Consider the following 15,355-nt stretch of genomic DNA (forward strand, 5'->3'; position numbering starts at 1 on the left):
CCTTTTTATGCAATCATTAAAACAGTACTTAAAATATGGAACTCAGTTCCTAGGTATAAGATGAAATAAACTAGTATAAAGCAAAGATTCAGCTGACAGGTGCATATCAGCTGGCAGGTGATATTGCTGTTTTATTAAGATATTGCTGACACACTCATAACAGGCTCAAGGGACAAGAAAAATAAGAAAATTCATATACTTCACACCATTCATGGTAATTATCTAGCTTCAAGAAGTGGCAGTGTGCAGGGGTGGGCACTTATTTTGCTATTAATTTTGCTATTAATATAGATAATTACAGGACTTGCAAATTAAATCTTAGATCTGTATTAATTGTACTAACTAACCAATAAACAGTATTTCTTTGCCAGAAACCTAAGCAAATAAATAATGGAGCTCAATGCATTTCTCATTAAGACTCTTTTATTAAAACGTATTAAAGTAATGGAAGAGTCAACCTAAGATTCCCAACAATTATTTTTACTATGGATTAAACATATAAAATTACTATCCATAGTTTTAAATGTGCAACTATTACTTTCCAAATATTTAAATGTAGAGCTATTACAATACATTGTCTTTGCAAATCATATAGCAATATGAATGGTATTTCGTCACACGTAATGAAGAAAACTAGTTTTTTTTTCACACAAGCATTAACACTAAGGAAAAATAAACATCTGCTTTGATCTCTAAGCAGATTTTAAAAGTACTGTACATTATTAGGAAAAGCAATGAAGTATACAGAAGTATTGAAAAGCTCCTATATGCAATATAAAAAATAAAATGTTTGTTTTATAGACTTAGAAATATTTACAGTGAGGTTTATAAATTAAAATTTCCAATCAGTCTTTCATAAACTCAAGTGTTTAAATTTTGCAAAATTTTTTTGACAAAAGCTAGCTCAGTTGTCAATTAAATCAATATTAAATCATCAAATTAGGACAGCTTTATACTGATTTTTTTCTTAGTAACATTTCCATAAATACGCTTTAACACAGTACAACACTGCAACTAGAAGTATTTGTGAAGACTTCCCTCCTGAAACAGGGACAATTACCAGTTTGAAAACAGTAAAATCCAAATGTAATGAAAAAAATAATATTAGCAATAACTAAAAATGTAACTAAAGGAAAGGATGCAATCACAGCTATCTCTTTTTCCTTCCACCAAACCATGCTCTTACCAGTCTGTTGACTCACTAATTGCAGCTTTAGCCCATCCACCAGTATCAACAGTGCCAAACCCAACATCATCATGGGAGCTGGATGATGACTGGTCAGATAGATGAGGAGGAAGGACCGACAGCCTGTCATCTTCAATAATGACAGTGTCATCTTGAGGCATGTTCACTGTTGGAGACAGCTGATATTTACCTGAAAAAAAGGAGAAACCCCCCCAAAACTAAATATTGGCAGAGAGTGCAGAGAATGCCTTGAAAAATATATAATCAAGAGCTGATCAAAGGTCACGTCAAACTGCAGTGCAACTGAAAAGAGTGACATAATGCAGACAACAAAATTAACTATATATTCCTATACAGAGGTCTGAACAACATCAGTTGTATCTGTGGCCTACTGGAAAAAGATCACAGTGTCACAGAAGAGCTGAGGTGTGAAAGGCACCTCTCATCTGGTCCAACCCTTCCTGCTCAAGCAAAGACACCTACAGCCAGTTGCCCAGGACCCCAGTCAAATTGCTTTTGAGTACTTCTCCTCCACCACCTCCCTGGCACTCTGTGCCAGTGCGTGGTCACCCTTACAGTAGAAAATGTTCAGAGGGAACCTCACATGTTTCTGCCTGTGCCCGTTGCCTCAGATCCTGCCTCAGGAACTGCTGAAAAGCACCTCTCCCATAAGACAGTAGTTCCTCTTGCATCACATCATTTAGTAGAAACAAAGAATGAGTTCAACAAGGTCTAACAGAGCTCATCACTTCTTTTGGTCAGTCTTGCCCCCACGAAACTAGAAACTGTTCAACTGCTGCTGGGAAGTCAACACATGCAAAACTTGGAAAAAAATTACCAAATTCTATTACCACCAAATTCAAATAAGTTTTAACACTGTTGCTAAAATGCTTAAACTAGAACTATCATATACAGGAAAGGGACATAATAAAGACTACGCATTAGTCTTTGCTCAGTGTCAGACTTCATTTGGTTAATTTGTGAGGGGAGAAGTTAAAAAATTATATGATCTTACTAAAACAATTAGTAAATTGTCACATCTCATGAGGAGAAACACACTAGTTTAATCAACCATTAATCTGTAATATCTAGATTAATAATCTAGAATAAACTGTAAATTATTCTAAAACTATGATGCACCAGAGTAATATATTGCAAAACTTCTATTTCCATAACCTAAATTGCTTCTATGGACACATCAATTATTTCCATCCTTTATTTTTCCTATAGATATGGAAAACTTGTGTAGAATTAGGGGAAAACAATTATTCCCCTTTTCTGGAAAGGTTTCAGTTACCATCACTACCCTTGCATGCAATCATTACAAAACAAACGAAAAACCCAAACTTTATGTTTAAAGAGCTAGCTAAGATCCTCACTGAACTAGATAATACATATTGCACAGTTTTCCAAAAAGGGGAAAACTGGCTTCAAAAAAGATCATTAAAGAAGGCTGAAAAAGTGGTTGGAAGAAAAAGGTACTGCAAAGTGAATGTCTCATCACTGACAAACTGAAATGAATGTATGCAGTTTGCATAACAGCTGATTCTGCCCAGTAATAGTTCCTTTGATGGACAGATTAATGTTTAGCCTGGTAATGTACTTCTTTCCAAACATAATGCCTACAAGACTGTTAACTCTGTAGTTAATAACGTCCCCAAAGAATTGATTGTTAAAAGGTATAACCTTATGGCATTCGGCAGATTGAACTTCCCATGTGAGAGGCTACAGTAATTCAGTAACATTCTTAACTTTTCACTACCCTTCTTTATATCTGACAAGGGTGAAGACTGACATTTTAATAGTTGCTTTGGAATTTAGGAGAAAACCCATCTGACGTGCCTATGCTTTTCATTACAAATGAAGCTAAAAACAGGTGAAAGGCTTCACCTCCAGCAGATGGTTAGACAAACCTCAGCAATGGACTCAATACATCCTTTGTGGAGAACTCAGCTGAAGTGGACAGAAAACACCCCTGGAGAATTAACTCCGCAAGTGTTGGGAGATGTGTTACAAGGAAACATCAAAGAAACTTCAAACCCAGTAATCATCAGTATATTTGACTGATCTACAAATCTAAGGCATTGCTCAAGCTGTCTACAAACCTCTTCAAGGCAATAATTTTCCCTCAGGCTAGAAAAGTGCTATAAAATTTAGACTCTGAATACATTTCAAGTCCAGTTTTGCATATATTAATTCAAGTTCAGTGAGGTAATCTGTAATAACATAAAGTATTTTGGACAGTGTACTGAGCCAGGGAAAACATTCTCCCTGTCTCATCTTAGGGCAATGATGCTCAAATTTCTTGGACAAGTTAACAATCTAAAGAAGCATAGCAAACCACACCAAACTATGGGATAAGAAGGGTTCCCATCTGCCTGTGCAAAAAAAGAAGTCTCAGAGCTCCAGTACCAAATAGCTGGTCTCCAGGTCCACGAAGATTTTCACCTTAGAAGTTAAAATATGCCAAATGGCAACACTTCAAACCTACTATACACCTATAATAGACCAGAAGATACTCTGGACCTGAATTAAACCACCAACATAAAGCACTCAAAAAAACCCTTGAGCATACACAGTGCATAATATGAACAGCAGGCCTATTCAAGAAGAACTAAACTGTTTTGGGCCATTTCAAATCTTGAAATACCCTGAAGTAAAGTTAATAAGTTTGCTGGGATAACTTGGCTCCCATACTGCCACTTCACTGTCATAAAACTGTATCTGGCTTGATCCCTGTGCTTTTGCTATTGCTTTCTCTTTAAAGTATGGTCTACAAAATCTGTTGAACAGTCTCACTCTATGTTCAAAACCCAGTATTCCTTTATGAATGACTCATGAGCATTTTGATACTATGGGATTCAGACCAATTGGACAACAGATGCCTGGGGAATGTCTAAGGACAAGAATTTTTCCATTGTATCCAGGTCTTGGATCTGTCAACTGTTGTATCAGAGCATCACATTGTGATGAGATTCCTGGCCAAGGAACTACATTCTAATTGTAAAGGGTTGTTTTCATTTCAGTGACACACACACTCTACAACTCTAACTAAATTTTTGTCAGTAGTGCTTCCTCCTGATTCTATCCTTAAGACAGCAATTATTTATGTAGAGAACAAAGTATTTCTTGTTGTGCAGGAACCATTAAATTTCTGGGGGATCCTTCAGGATGAAAGGCAGATTCAGTGCAAGCAATTGTTATTCTGTGCATCCCCTGATAACTAACTTCTGTTTAGTCACCGTTAGCAACAAAACCCACCACGTTCATAAAAAAAATATAAGCAACTAGAAGAAAGAGATGAAAGAGGACTTTGTACTAAGCTGTTTGTTGTATAAGAATAATTTATTATAGACAGGAGCTATGTGTTTGTGTATTGCAAAACTCAGGAGCATAATGCATGATACACAAGAAAGGTGTATCAAAAGAAGAGACTTGAATTTTTAATTATAGAGTCAAGCAAACCAGTATAACACAGTTGTAATTCTGAATGTGCTAACAGCATGCAACCTGAAAGTATTAAAATAAACAAACAGAAGGGTTTAATACAACCATCTAATTCTTAAAAGAAAATACCTAATTTGTATAAATAAAAAAGCCTCATCAAAACCAAAAATATTATTCCCTGAATACAGAAAGTTATATCTTTTCTCCATCAGAAATTTTCACAGAAATATTATCAAATGAAAAAGCTCAACAAAATCTATAATAGCAATAATCATCTAAAAAAGTAGATCAGCATAAGAATCATCAGAAACATTAAAAGATTCATGTAGCCTTTTTGCAGTAAGCAAACATTATTTTACATAATTTAAATCATGTTGTAAAATTGGTATTTTATTCTTACTCTCACAGCAAGGCTCTGACAACCAGTTCTTGCTGCCAGTTATGGATTGAAAGAGTAAGGAAATTGTCTTAAATACCTTTCCTGAAAATTACATTAGTGCATTTAAAAGAAACAAAACTCTCTTAAAAGCTTCCTTCCAACTTTAAGTAATGACAAAAACCAGCAGGTATCTTCTAGACTTTGAGATTATTGCTTTTGAATAGACTAGCTTAGGAAGGACTCAAACCCATCAATTTTATCCAATAGCAAAAGCAGCAGAAGGATCTACTCCTTCACCCATGAAACAAGCTGTGACCTCCTCACTAATAAGTAGTGAGAGCACTAAAAGTTTACACAGTCAAGCCCATTGAGGGGTAAATAAAAAGACATCAGTTGATTCAGAGAGCCCACAAGTCAGAGGGCTCCTTGATATGAGGAGAACCCTCAAGGGAATCAGCACAGCACAAAGCACTCCTTTTGGCTTGTTTTCATGGTCAGGGAAGGTATAGACCTCCTGTCTTCCTCAGCCAGATTGTTCTTAGGAGTAACCCCCACTTTTAGGCCAATTTTCAAGAGAGAAAAAAACTCTGGAAGAGTCACGTAACATATTTTGTCAAGAAAATAAAAAAAGCCCTGAGTTTTTTCTCATTATCAATGCTAAAAGGACAGGAATTCCACTGCATAATAAATGATTGGGTCTTATAAATGTTAGCTATTCTGAAACAAGCAACTGAATCTCTCTCTTGCAACAGGTTTTCTGTCATCTTTCTGTCATCTGGCACTGCAAGAAAACTTGCATGCAATAATAACACAAAAGGTTGTGAACACTGCAGTTTTAACTTAGTGGTACTGATTAATTCAGAAAAATTTATTAGAAAACTGACTGTTCCCTAAAAACTAGGTTTATACAGCTCTGTGAAGCTGCAGAAGGGAACAGCCCAGTCAGTTCTGGCAAGACCACTTTTTAGTTATGCTCCACTAGATCACATTTACTATGGGGTTCAGGCTCAGTTTGATTTTCATGTGCTTGCACTAAAGCCTCAATGGATTTAAGTCACAACCAACCAATTTTCTACATAGTTCCTGGTTCCTGAAAATAATACGGAAAAATCACAATTCACAGGAAATCAAAACTTGATCTTCAAGTTATAAAAAACTTAGAAAATGCCGGATGGATTTTCTTTCCCCTATGTTTACAATGCAGAGGTATCTAAAAGCATTAGGTTTCAAAAGCTTTGGAAAGACTTTTTTTTCTTTTGTTGAAACATCAGTTACTTTCTACTGCTAAAGAGATGATACCAGACTGATGAACTACTAGTTCGATTTGGCATGGCAAGTTCTGTGTTCCTTTGATGTGGAAGTAAACTGCATTGCTGACACACATGCACACAGACTCTCTGAGTTTCTTCTCCCATCAATGGACAAGGTGTTTAAGCGATAACTTGTTAACGCTTATATGAGCTCTGTGTGTAAATCCTCTGCAGCACTGATGGAAAAAGCAGAATGTATTGCTTTACAAATGCTTTATCTAAAGCCTTGACAACACAAGAACTAGTTCTTTCTATGGTAGTGCTAAAGACTCCAAATTATTTTATCACTCCTTAAATTTGTTGACAAGTAAATATTTTTTTCTAAGTGTTTCTCTTTAAGAGCATATGACCTTGGGTGAAAAGGTTTCACGCTTCCTTGATTTTCATGTACACAATTTTTCTTCCAAGCTGCACAAAATGAAATGCAATAGAACAGAATATTTGTTTCCAATTACTGTTGCCCAAACACACACATAAAAAAAAGACAGAAGATTTAATGAAAGAAATACCTAAACAACAAACTTGTGGATTTTCAGAGAATTCAGTAGCAGTCTTATTCTGTTACCACAAAGAAAATGCAAACCCTAAAATATAAAAAAATTTTAAAAAAGAAACTCCAAAACAGGGTGAAAAATATACACAAACTATTTACTGGAAAAAGTCTAAGTGGTAGACTTTAAATTTCCTGAGGCTGAAAATCAGTCTCAAGCAATTAAAAACTATGTTCAGCCTTGCTTCATATCAAGTCTATAGCAGCATTTTCTAATATATTCTGTGTATGTAAGACACTAAAAAAAGTCCCAGATTTAAGGGACACATCTTCTGTTTAAAACTTGCAACTCAAGCAAGCAACTGCTGCGTCTTCTGTCAGGTGCTATTTTCATCAAGCTGCTTTTTGTGTTTAAATTTGAAAATCCTTTCAAACTAATCCCATCCTAGTCAGTAAATCCAGCCACTCCTGTGGCAAGGTAAGTCTTTATTACCTAGCTCTGTATATCGGAAGTTGAATTGCTGCAGAGCAACTGCTAATAACCTCATTATCCACTGGGACCATGCAGATGGTATGGCACAGAATCTACATAAGGGATGCTTAAAATTAGTTATGAGGCTTTAAAATTGCTGTCCTGCAAAGCAAAAATTCAAACAAATTAATGAAATGCCCTAATAAGCATAAATGGATGCAGGTTTGCCTTATTTACTTATTTTTGTGGTTTAGTAGGACTGAAACAAAGGAAAAGAAATGTTGGGAAAAAATCATAAATTCCCAGGAGTCACTGACTTCAATGTGATTGAAGACTCGACATGGAGCCTAGAACAACCAATAATTTATTGTCCCAAACCAGACATTAAAAAACCATGTTAAATACTACTGCTATTCATTCTATCACCTGCCACAGGATATGAAACTCACTTTAGAATTCCACTTTACTATCTCTCACAGTAACTATCCAGAAGGCTTGTGTGGAACAATTTGAAGGCACGTTTTAAGTTGATCACTGCAACCTCCATGTTCCCTGATTCCCACATAATGCATTAATTTCCCTTCAATGAATCACAGAGAGGAATAAAAACACGCCCTGCTTAGCAGAGCTGCTTTGACTCACCCATTATCCTACTCAATGCCACGTTCTTTGTGGGTGATTCGCTGAGACCCTCAATCCCGCCGTAGAGGGAGTGGGAAATCCTCCGCTCCCGGTCATCCAGCAGAGTCTCTATTGGCAGCTCTGGCCCGGAGGGGCTCCCAGGTGATTCCAACTGCACAGAGAGGGGAAAATTAGCACCCAGGGTCCACTTAGCCACATGGAGGAACTGTAACAAATTGCCTAAGGCCTAGACCTGTCTGAGCACCAAATGAGGTAGAACTTCTCACCCTGGACAAAGATAATTTGCAATGACAGCTCTGCTTAATGACCAAGTTTCTAACCCCTTTACACTACACCCCCCATGGTGCCCTGTCAAATTTCAAATCCTTCAGCAGAAAATTGGCGAAAAAAAACCATTGCATTTTGGTGCCTCTTTGTTGGACAATTTCTTAAACAGACAGTTTGGGCTGTTTTCAATACCACCAGCAGAGAGCTGAGCCACTTCCCCACAGTGACAGCTGGACACAACAAGGTCCCGGTCAGAACCATGGAACACAAACTCCCATTTGGAATTGGGCTGCTGGTGCCAAAGAGATGCAACTCACTTTCAAATGCAATCATCATGGAAACCCCAGGAAAACCAAACACTCATATTAGTAACCAATGCAGAAACACTCAAAAGTTCTGTAGTTAGGAGAGAAAGAAAAACAAAAAGTTGTCAGACTTCACAGTAACCTTTCTTTTTCTACTTGAGTTCCTTGTTCTGTCTTTCCTGCCTGCAGAGTAAAGAGAGCTCACCTGCCTCATTAAACTTGGATACTTCCCTGATCCCTGGCTGCAGCATCCAAAGAGTAGAAATGGCAAGACCAGGGGTGCCCTCCACCCCAGTCCTCAAACCCCTGGAACTGCCCACCACAACTGCAGCCAGGCTCTCCAGGCCATCACAAGACAAGATTAGGTATGTGGTGGAAGAAGTAATGGAGATGGGCTGCTTGGCCACGTGCACAGGGAAGAACACTGTACGTACAGCCACCTGCCTGCCCCACCTGCTCTCCTTCAGAAGATTTCCTTGAGTGACGTCCCAGCTCAGCCTTTGCTTGCTGAAGCTGGTCTTCCTACATATACCTATCAAATGTTTCAAAAAGAGAGGAAAAAGTCTAGTTTTCCTTAGTGAGCCACAGAGAATGAGAGCTCAGGGGAAAGCAGCATCCATGTGAGGCAAAGAGAACAATTTGATATCATCTAGCTGGGTTTAGCCACCCCATCAGGCACAGGCAGCTCCACTGTCAACGCAGCTCCTGGGAACAAGGAGAACAAGCACCTGTGCACTCACAGGTCAGTGTGGATGCCCGATTTGCCAGGGCCCAGTTGCTCCCTGTAGAGACAAGAGACTCCCCACACGGTGTCCCAGTCCTCACACCATGCAGCCTTCCTGCCCCTAAAGCTCTCAGTGCACCTGGGCTCCAGCAGCCTGCTGGGCTCTCAGCAATGTTACCAAGGTGCTTCGCCGAGACCATTAAACCAGTTCACCTAAATATTGTGAACTGAATTCAGCTCTATTAAAAATAAACAAATACTATAAAAATAGATGTAATTTGCAGGAAAGTAATATGAACTCACACATCAAAGCATTAGTTCTTCTCACCAACACACCTTTTCATATTGAAGCATATAGTTAAATTTCAAAATCAATATCCTAACACAAATCCCATGGCATTTATTTCATATGTATTGAAATACAATGGGGACCAGACACTGCAAGAAACTGAGCACATTGCAAACTATTTGAAGCCACTGGGAATTTTTATTCCAAGTACTAGTCTTCAAATGAGCACGAGAGTAGTTCCTAGTTTCGGGAATTACAGTAACAAGCAACATGTTTGTTGGTTGCTTTTTCCTTCTTGAAACAGCTGCCCATTATTAATCAGTCCACCCGCAATCCCCAGATGACTAAGAAATGTATGCTATGAAAAACTTTAAAAATCTGCTTCAAGGGCTATAAAGCACTTGGCTACAGCATCTACAGCAAAGGCTTTGAAGTCGGCCTGATGGACTGACGACTTCTGACATCCGGGTGCTGGCGTGGCGCCCGGTACACAGAGGGGTGGAGGTTTGCGAAACGCCACGCTACAGTCGAGGAGACCGCGACTGGGAGGTCGCAGACTCTGTAAAAATTATTATTTCTGTTTCAAAGCCATCATCTGTTTAATATAAATGAGATATTTAATGAAGTTCCAAATTGTAGACTTATCTCTCCCAGTTTGATAAGCACTGGGGAGATTTACTGCATCGGAGGGTCAACACAATTACAATTGGAGGCACGTCAAGCTGCAGGAGAATAATAAACTTGCAGTGCAAGTGAATTAGACTCAATAAGGTTTAAATTGTGAAATGAGGATTTGTTCTATTAGTTTTTTTAAATTGCAGATTACAACTGACAGCTTTACTGAAAAGTAAATTAAACAATATTTGTAGCCTCTGTTATACAGGAATCTAAGGCGAAGTTGAAGAGAAATGTTAAAATTCTGAAACACTCTAAGAAAAAAGAGCATAGCAACATTGAATTGCTTGAAAGCTTAAACTTGCATGATACAGGTATTAAATTATGAACTAACCTTTATTTCACTGCCTTTAAATAAGGTGTGAAAATATCAAAGTGCTTTGGGATTTATTTTCCCAGTGCTATATTGATGACTTTATGTAACAAGTGTCCAGCTTTTAGTGAGCCATATCACACAGTCCTTTATATGACAACCCATCAACTTTCAAACTCATTTGTAGAAAGATCTCAAGAGATTTTCAGAAAGATACTGATAAGAATCAGAGATATACATAGAAATTCACTCCTGGTGAATAAAATTACTCCTGGAAATAAAGTACAGGGTAGATAAAAGAAATAAAACTAGCGTTGTGTTTAGATGGCTGTGTTTTGTGAAATGAATCACGTATTTTAAAATTTCTATGGGGAAAACTTTTTCCATTTCTAATTAGCATCTCAAAAGATGGGTTTAAACAAAGGAATCAACAGTCAACTACACAAATATTTTACAAAAGTTACATACCTTTTTTAAAATAACAAAAATTGCATAACTGGCTTTCATAAAAAAAAAAAAGTGTTTTCCTTACACTGAAAAAAACCATAGAATTTGGAAACTGTGCTGTGGGTAAGACAAAGAGACCAACAGTCCAAAGCAAGACTGCAGTTCAAATAGACTTGTTCTTCCTGATGCATTTCTAGTAAAGAGCTTGAATTACACATTCTAGTTCCTTCTCTTAGGCAGTGTCAGTGCTATCAGGTATCATTTAATTTCATTAACTGATAAAAGAGTAGGTAATATAAACAAAAGTATACAAATTTCTGACTTCATTAAAGACCTAGCAAGAAAAGAAATCCAGACAGCAACTGACCCCCATCAATAGCTGCTCCTAGCTGGAAAGTTCCTTGGTGTGACAGTTCAGAATCACAGACCAACTGAGGTTGGACGAAACCACTGGGAATTATCTAGTCCAAACTCTTGCTCAAAGCAAGGACAGCAAGGGCAAGCTGTGCCAGTGTTTCACCTCTAAGAAAATTCTTATCTTATGTATATAGAAATTTCTTGTATTTCTATTTGTTCCTGTTGCTTCTTGTCATGGCACTGGGCAGCCCTGAGAAGAGTCTGGATCAGTCTGTTTCTTACTCCCATCAGGTATTAATAGAAACTGACTGGTAAGAGTCCCCTGACCCTTCCCTCTAGAATGAAAAGAGAGAGTTCTCCCACTGGATCCTAACAGTGATCTATAAGAAATGATCATATTCCTAAAAATGCAATAAAACCTCCCATGCTACAGATTCCCTGTAGCTCCTTTTCTCTCCATTCTCTTAAAAATAAAAATAGAAACAAGATTTTTTTTTTTTTTTAAATAAAAAAGGTCTCTACCCTGGCCCTTTGTCATTCAGATAAGAACCAGCTGTTTGCTAAAGCACTGTCTGTACTAACTAGCCCAGCTGCTGTTTATCTAGATGATAAAAGGAGAAATAATGCATTCCTTTTTACTTAAAACACTACCATCCATCCTATCTGAAGTTATGCACATAAATATGAAAAAAAGTTTATGCACAAGAAGACTGCCAAAATATTCAAAACATAAACAAACTTTTTTTTTTTTTTTAAGAAACAAGGATCAGACTCCCTTTTTCCTTCAGAAAGTAAATTATCCAAATATAGGCAAGCAAGTATTATGGATTTTAAAGACACCAGTATACAACTTCGCTATATATTACACTGCACCCAGGGTACTGAAGCTCTTTCTGCCACACAGAATTATTTTCCAGGCTGTCTTTTTCTTCCTTTCTTATCTGTGTACTGTGGTTAAGATGTCCAAAATGCTTCATCTTCCTTTTAAAAAGGAGATACTTTTAAAATACTACTATCAATATTAAATATAGTTCTCCTTATTACCACCCACATTGGGATCCTCCTTGAGGGACAGGCTTTGCCAGATGCTAAAATGTAGGTACATAGCCAGTGAAAGGGTTAGGTTTGACTTGCATGGGCAATCCTGCACTAGTATACGTAAATTTAGTACAGTGTTTATAAGAAGTACTGCATTCTTGTTCTGGCAATGTTAAAAGCAAGCAGAAGACAAAAAATGCTTTTAGAACGCTATGACAGAGACCCCACACCTTTGCAAAATTTAGTTAGATGGTAGGTTATTGGGAGGAACCTGGGCCAAGGTGGAACTTGTAAGTTGATGCAAGGATAGAAAAGAGATAAAGGAGAAAAAGGTAAGTCAAAATAAATGGATACAGACAGAAGGGCAGAACAGAAGACACAAAAGACTACAAAATAGAAATCTATGTACACATTTTCTTATCAACTAAGGCAGGATTTAAGCAGCATTCTTCAGAAGACGCTCACACTGAAGGTAAAATGTTCACCAAGGACATCATACAAGAAGGTACACAGATGGACCCCTTGATGGCAAGAGCGAAAGGTGCACCAAGGGACAAGCATGCAGGAAGGAAGTTCAATGATCTCTGTGCTTTATTCTTTACTGCTGAAGATGCTGGGGAGATTTCCACATCTGATCCCATTCTTACAGCAAACAAGGAGACAAGTGAGATCAGCCAGATGAAACTACATTAGACTAAATGGGCAGGTGAAAAGCTTACATGTCACCCAGGTTGGATGGCATCCTCCCCCAGGCTCTGAAGAAACTCCAACATGAAGTTGCATAACTGGTTGGTCAAAACTTTCAACAAACTCTTATAAATGGCCATAGTGCCAGAGACTGGTGGCTGCCTGGATATCTAGAGGGAATCTTAGGAACTATAGACCAGACATCTGATCTCCTTCCAAATAAAATGGTGGCATCTACAACAAAGAGTAAGATCACTGAGCGCAACAGACATGGATCCACAGAGAAAACAGAAGTCCATGGGGAAATCTTGACTCTCTGAGCTTTCAGGCAATGAAATGGATATAATAAATTTGCATTTTTAAAAAGTCTATATTAAGGCTTCATATCAAAGGCATTAGAGAAACTAAGTTTTCACAGGACTGGACTGAGTTTTCATTTTCTGGGTTGAAAACTGGCTAAAGGATTGGACACAAAGTTTGATCTTCAGGATGGAGACGAATTGTAGATTCACCCAGGAATCTAAGCTCAGAACAGTTTAGGCTGATAAACAGGTTTATCAATGAGTTGGAGATGAGAGTAAACAGTGAAATCACTGTGTTTGGAGAAGATGCTAAAGACTCTTTGATAGTTAAATTCGAAAAGATCAGCACAAGACTAATCTAGTGAGAAAGAAAAAGACAAACCTGTCATATACATTTCAAAGTAGGTAACTAGGTAATGCATGCAGGGAAAATGATGCTGAATATTTTATACTTCCACACATACTTGGAAAAAATATGCTTGCTTGTTTATTTTATAATGAAACCATTAATTTGCAAAATCCCTCTTACTGATCTGTCTACCAGTCAATTTATTTAAACAGTTGATGAGGTCCTTATATGGTCTGGAATCACAACTGTTTCTCTGTTTACTGGTTTGCTCATTTTCAACTGGAGCAAAAGATGAATAGGCATACACAAAGAAATTTGGGAATCTGCAAACTATTTACAAACCTTCAGGAAGGTTTAGCAAGACATTCATTCTGTCAAAAAAAAAAAAAAAAAGAGAGGGACAAGAAAAACCCTTGAAATTTCTCATTTTGAGGAAAATGATGATGCTGTCTCTCTTAATGGCAGACAAGTGCTGCCTGGATGTGACATGAACAGAGTGCAGACCAGCAATCTGTGCCTCTAAGCTGTCCATGTTGCAGGACTGAAAAGCACAGGATTCCAAAAGTAACAATTACCTTTATTTTCTTGAATCAGCACATAGCCACCAGCTGCACGGATCTGCCTGACAGTCGTGCCTGAGTGCTGTGAACGCATTCTGGCGGTACCGCCGGCAGCTGTTTGCCCATACAGGCTAATCATAATAATATCACTAATTAACAGAACACAGAACAAGCAGCTCAAGTGTTTCTCTTTAAATCTGAGCAATTTAAAAAATGTAAACCCTGAGTAAAAGATCTAAAACCTGATGGCCACCTCTTCTGAAAACTGAGATGTTAAATTACTGCCTGTATATGAATATTGTCAATATTATCATTTTCTTCTTTTTTTTGCCACTGTTTGACCAGCTTTGAAAATGTATCTTCAGGAGTCTCTCCGTGCTTATGTAGGAAAGTTGTTAAGTCAACATGCAAGGCTGAAAGCTGAAAACACAGAATAGAACAGCATATTTAACTTTTTTGAAAGGGAGGCAAGGGAATCTTAGATTTAGCCAAACACCAAATTAAATGTTTTTGTTACGCTAATCTAACAACTGTGTGATTTTGCCTGGAGTGGCTGAGATATGAAACAAAGTTTTGGAAGGTCTGCAGTAGTGCAGCTTACAGAATTAAGTATATTGCCATACTCTGTACAGACACATTGCAAACAGGAGAAAAACTCAGATACACAGCTTTGGCTTGGAGTTCATTCATAACTACCACTCACTCCATGCTTATATCAATATTTACTACAAGATAATTCACTTGAAAACCTGGATGGATTATGCTATCTCCCGGTGAGTCAATGAAAATTCTTTCTACAGGCAAATCTTCAGTTCAGCAAAACCACAACAGCATAAAACTCTCTTTACCTTCTGGGAAGTTTGTGGTCTCTTTTGAGTTTACAGTTATGGAAGTGCTTTTGATATAAATGATCTCCTCCCTGCCTCTCTGAAGACAAGATAATACTATTAGGGTGTTAATGTACATTTTATTGTTACTATAATTGCTCTGGAGGTTTAGTCTACAACATGAGAACCTGTGAAGCTGTTTTGAGAAAAATGCTCGCATGGAGTATAAGGGGTCAATTCACAGAGTTTTGAAACAGTTTCATGTTCAAGAAGCCAAAGAAAGCTTTCT

The 15,355-nt window shown here is 37.7% G+C and overlaps 1 protein-coding gene across 13 annotated transcripts in view; it reads right to left on the minus strand.

The window, feature by feature from the left end:
• Positions 1-15,355, minus strand: part of PARD3 (par-3 family cell polarity regulator) — a 446,652-nt gene that overhangs the window by 156,088 nt on the left and 275,209 nt on the right. For all 13 annotated transcript variants that reach the window (XM_050332175.1, XM_050332238.1, XM_050332169.1 and 10 more), the window contains 2 exons: positions 7,927-8,077; positions 1,187-1,376 (listed from right to left, as the gene is read on the minus strand). In XM_050332175.1, the coding sequence (XP_050188132.1) occupies positions 1,187-1,376; positions 7,927-8,077 (341 nt within the window). The remainder of the gene's footprint in view (positions 1-1,186; positions 1,377-7,926; positions 8,078-15,355) is intronic.

The sequence above is a fragment of the Myiozetetes cayanensis genome, unplaced genomic scaffold, assembly GCF_022539395.1.
Source record: "Myiozetetes cayanensis isolate MyiCay16 unplaced genomic scaffold, myiCay2020 scf1, whole genome shotgun sequence".
Taxonomy (NCBI): domain Eukaryota; kingdom Metazoa; phylum Chordata; class Aves; order Passeriformes; family Tyrannidae; genus Myiozetetes; species Myiozetetes cayanensis.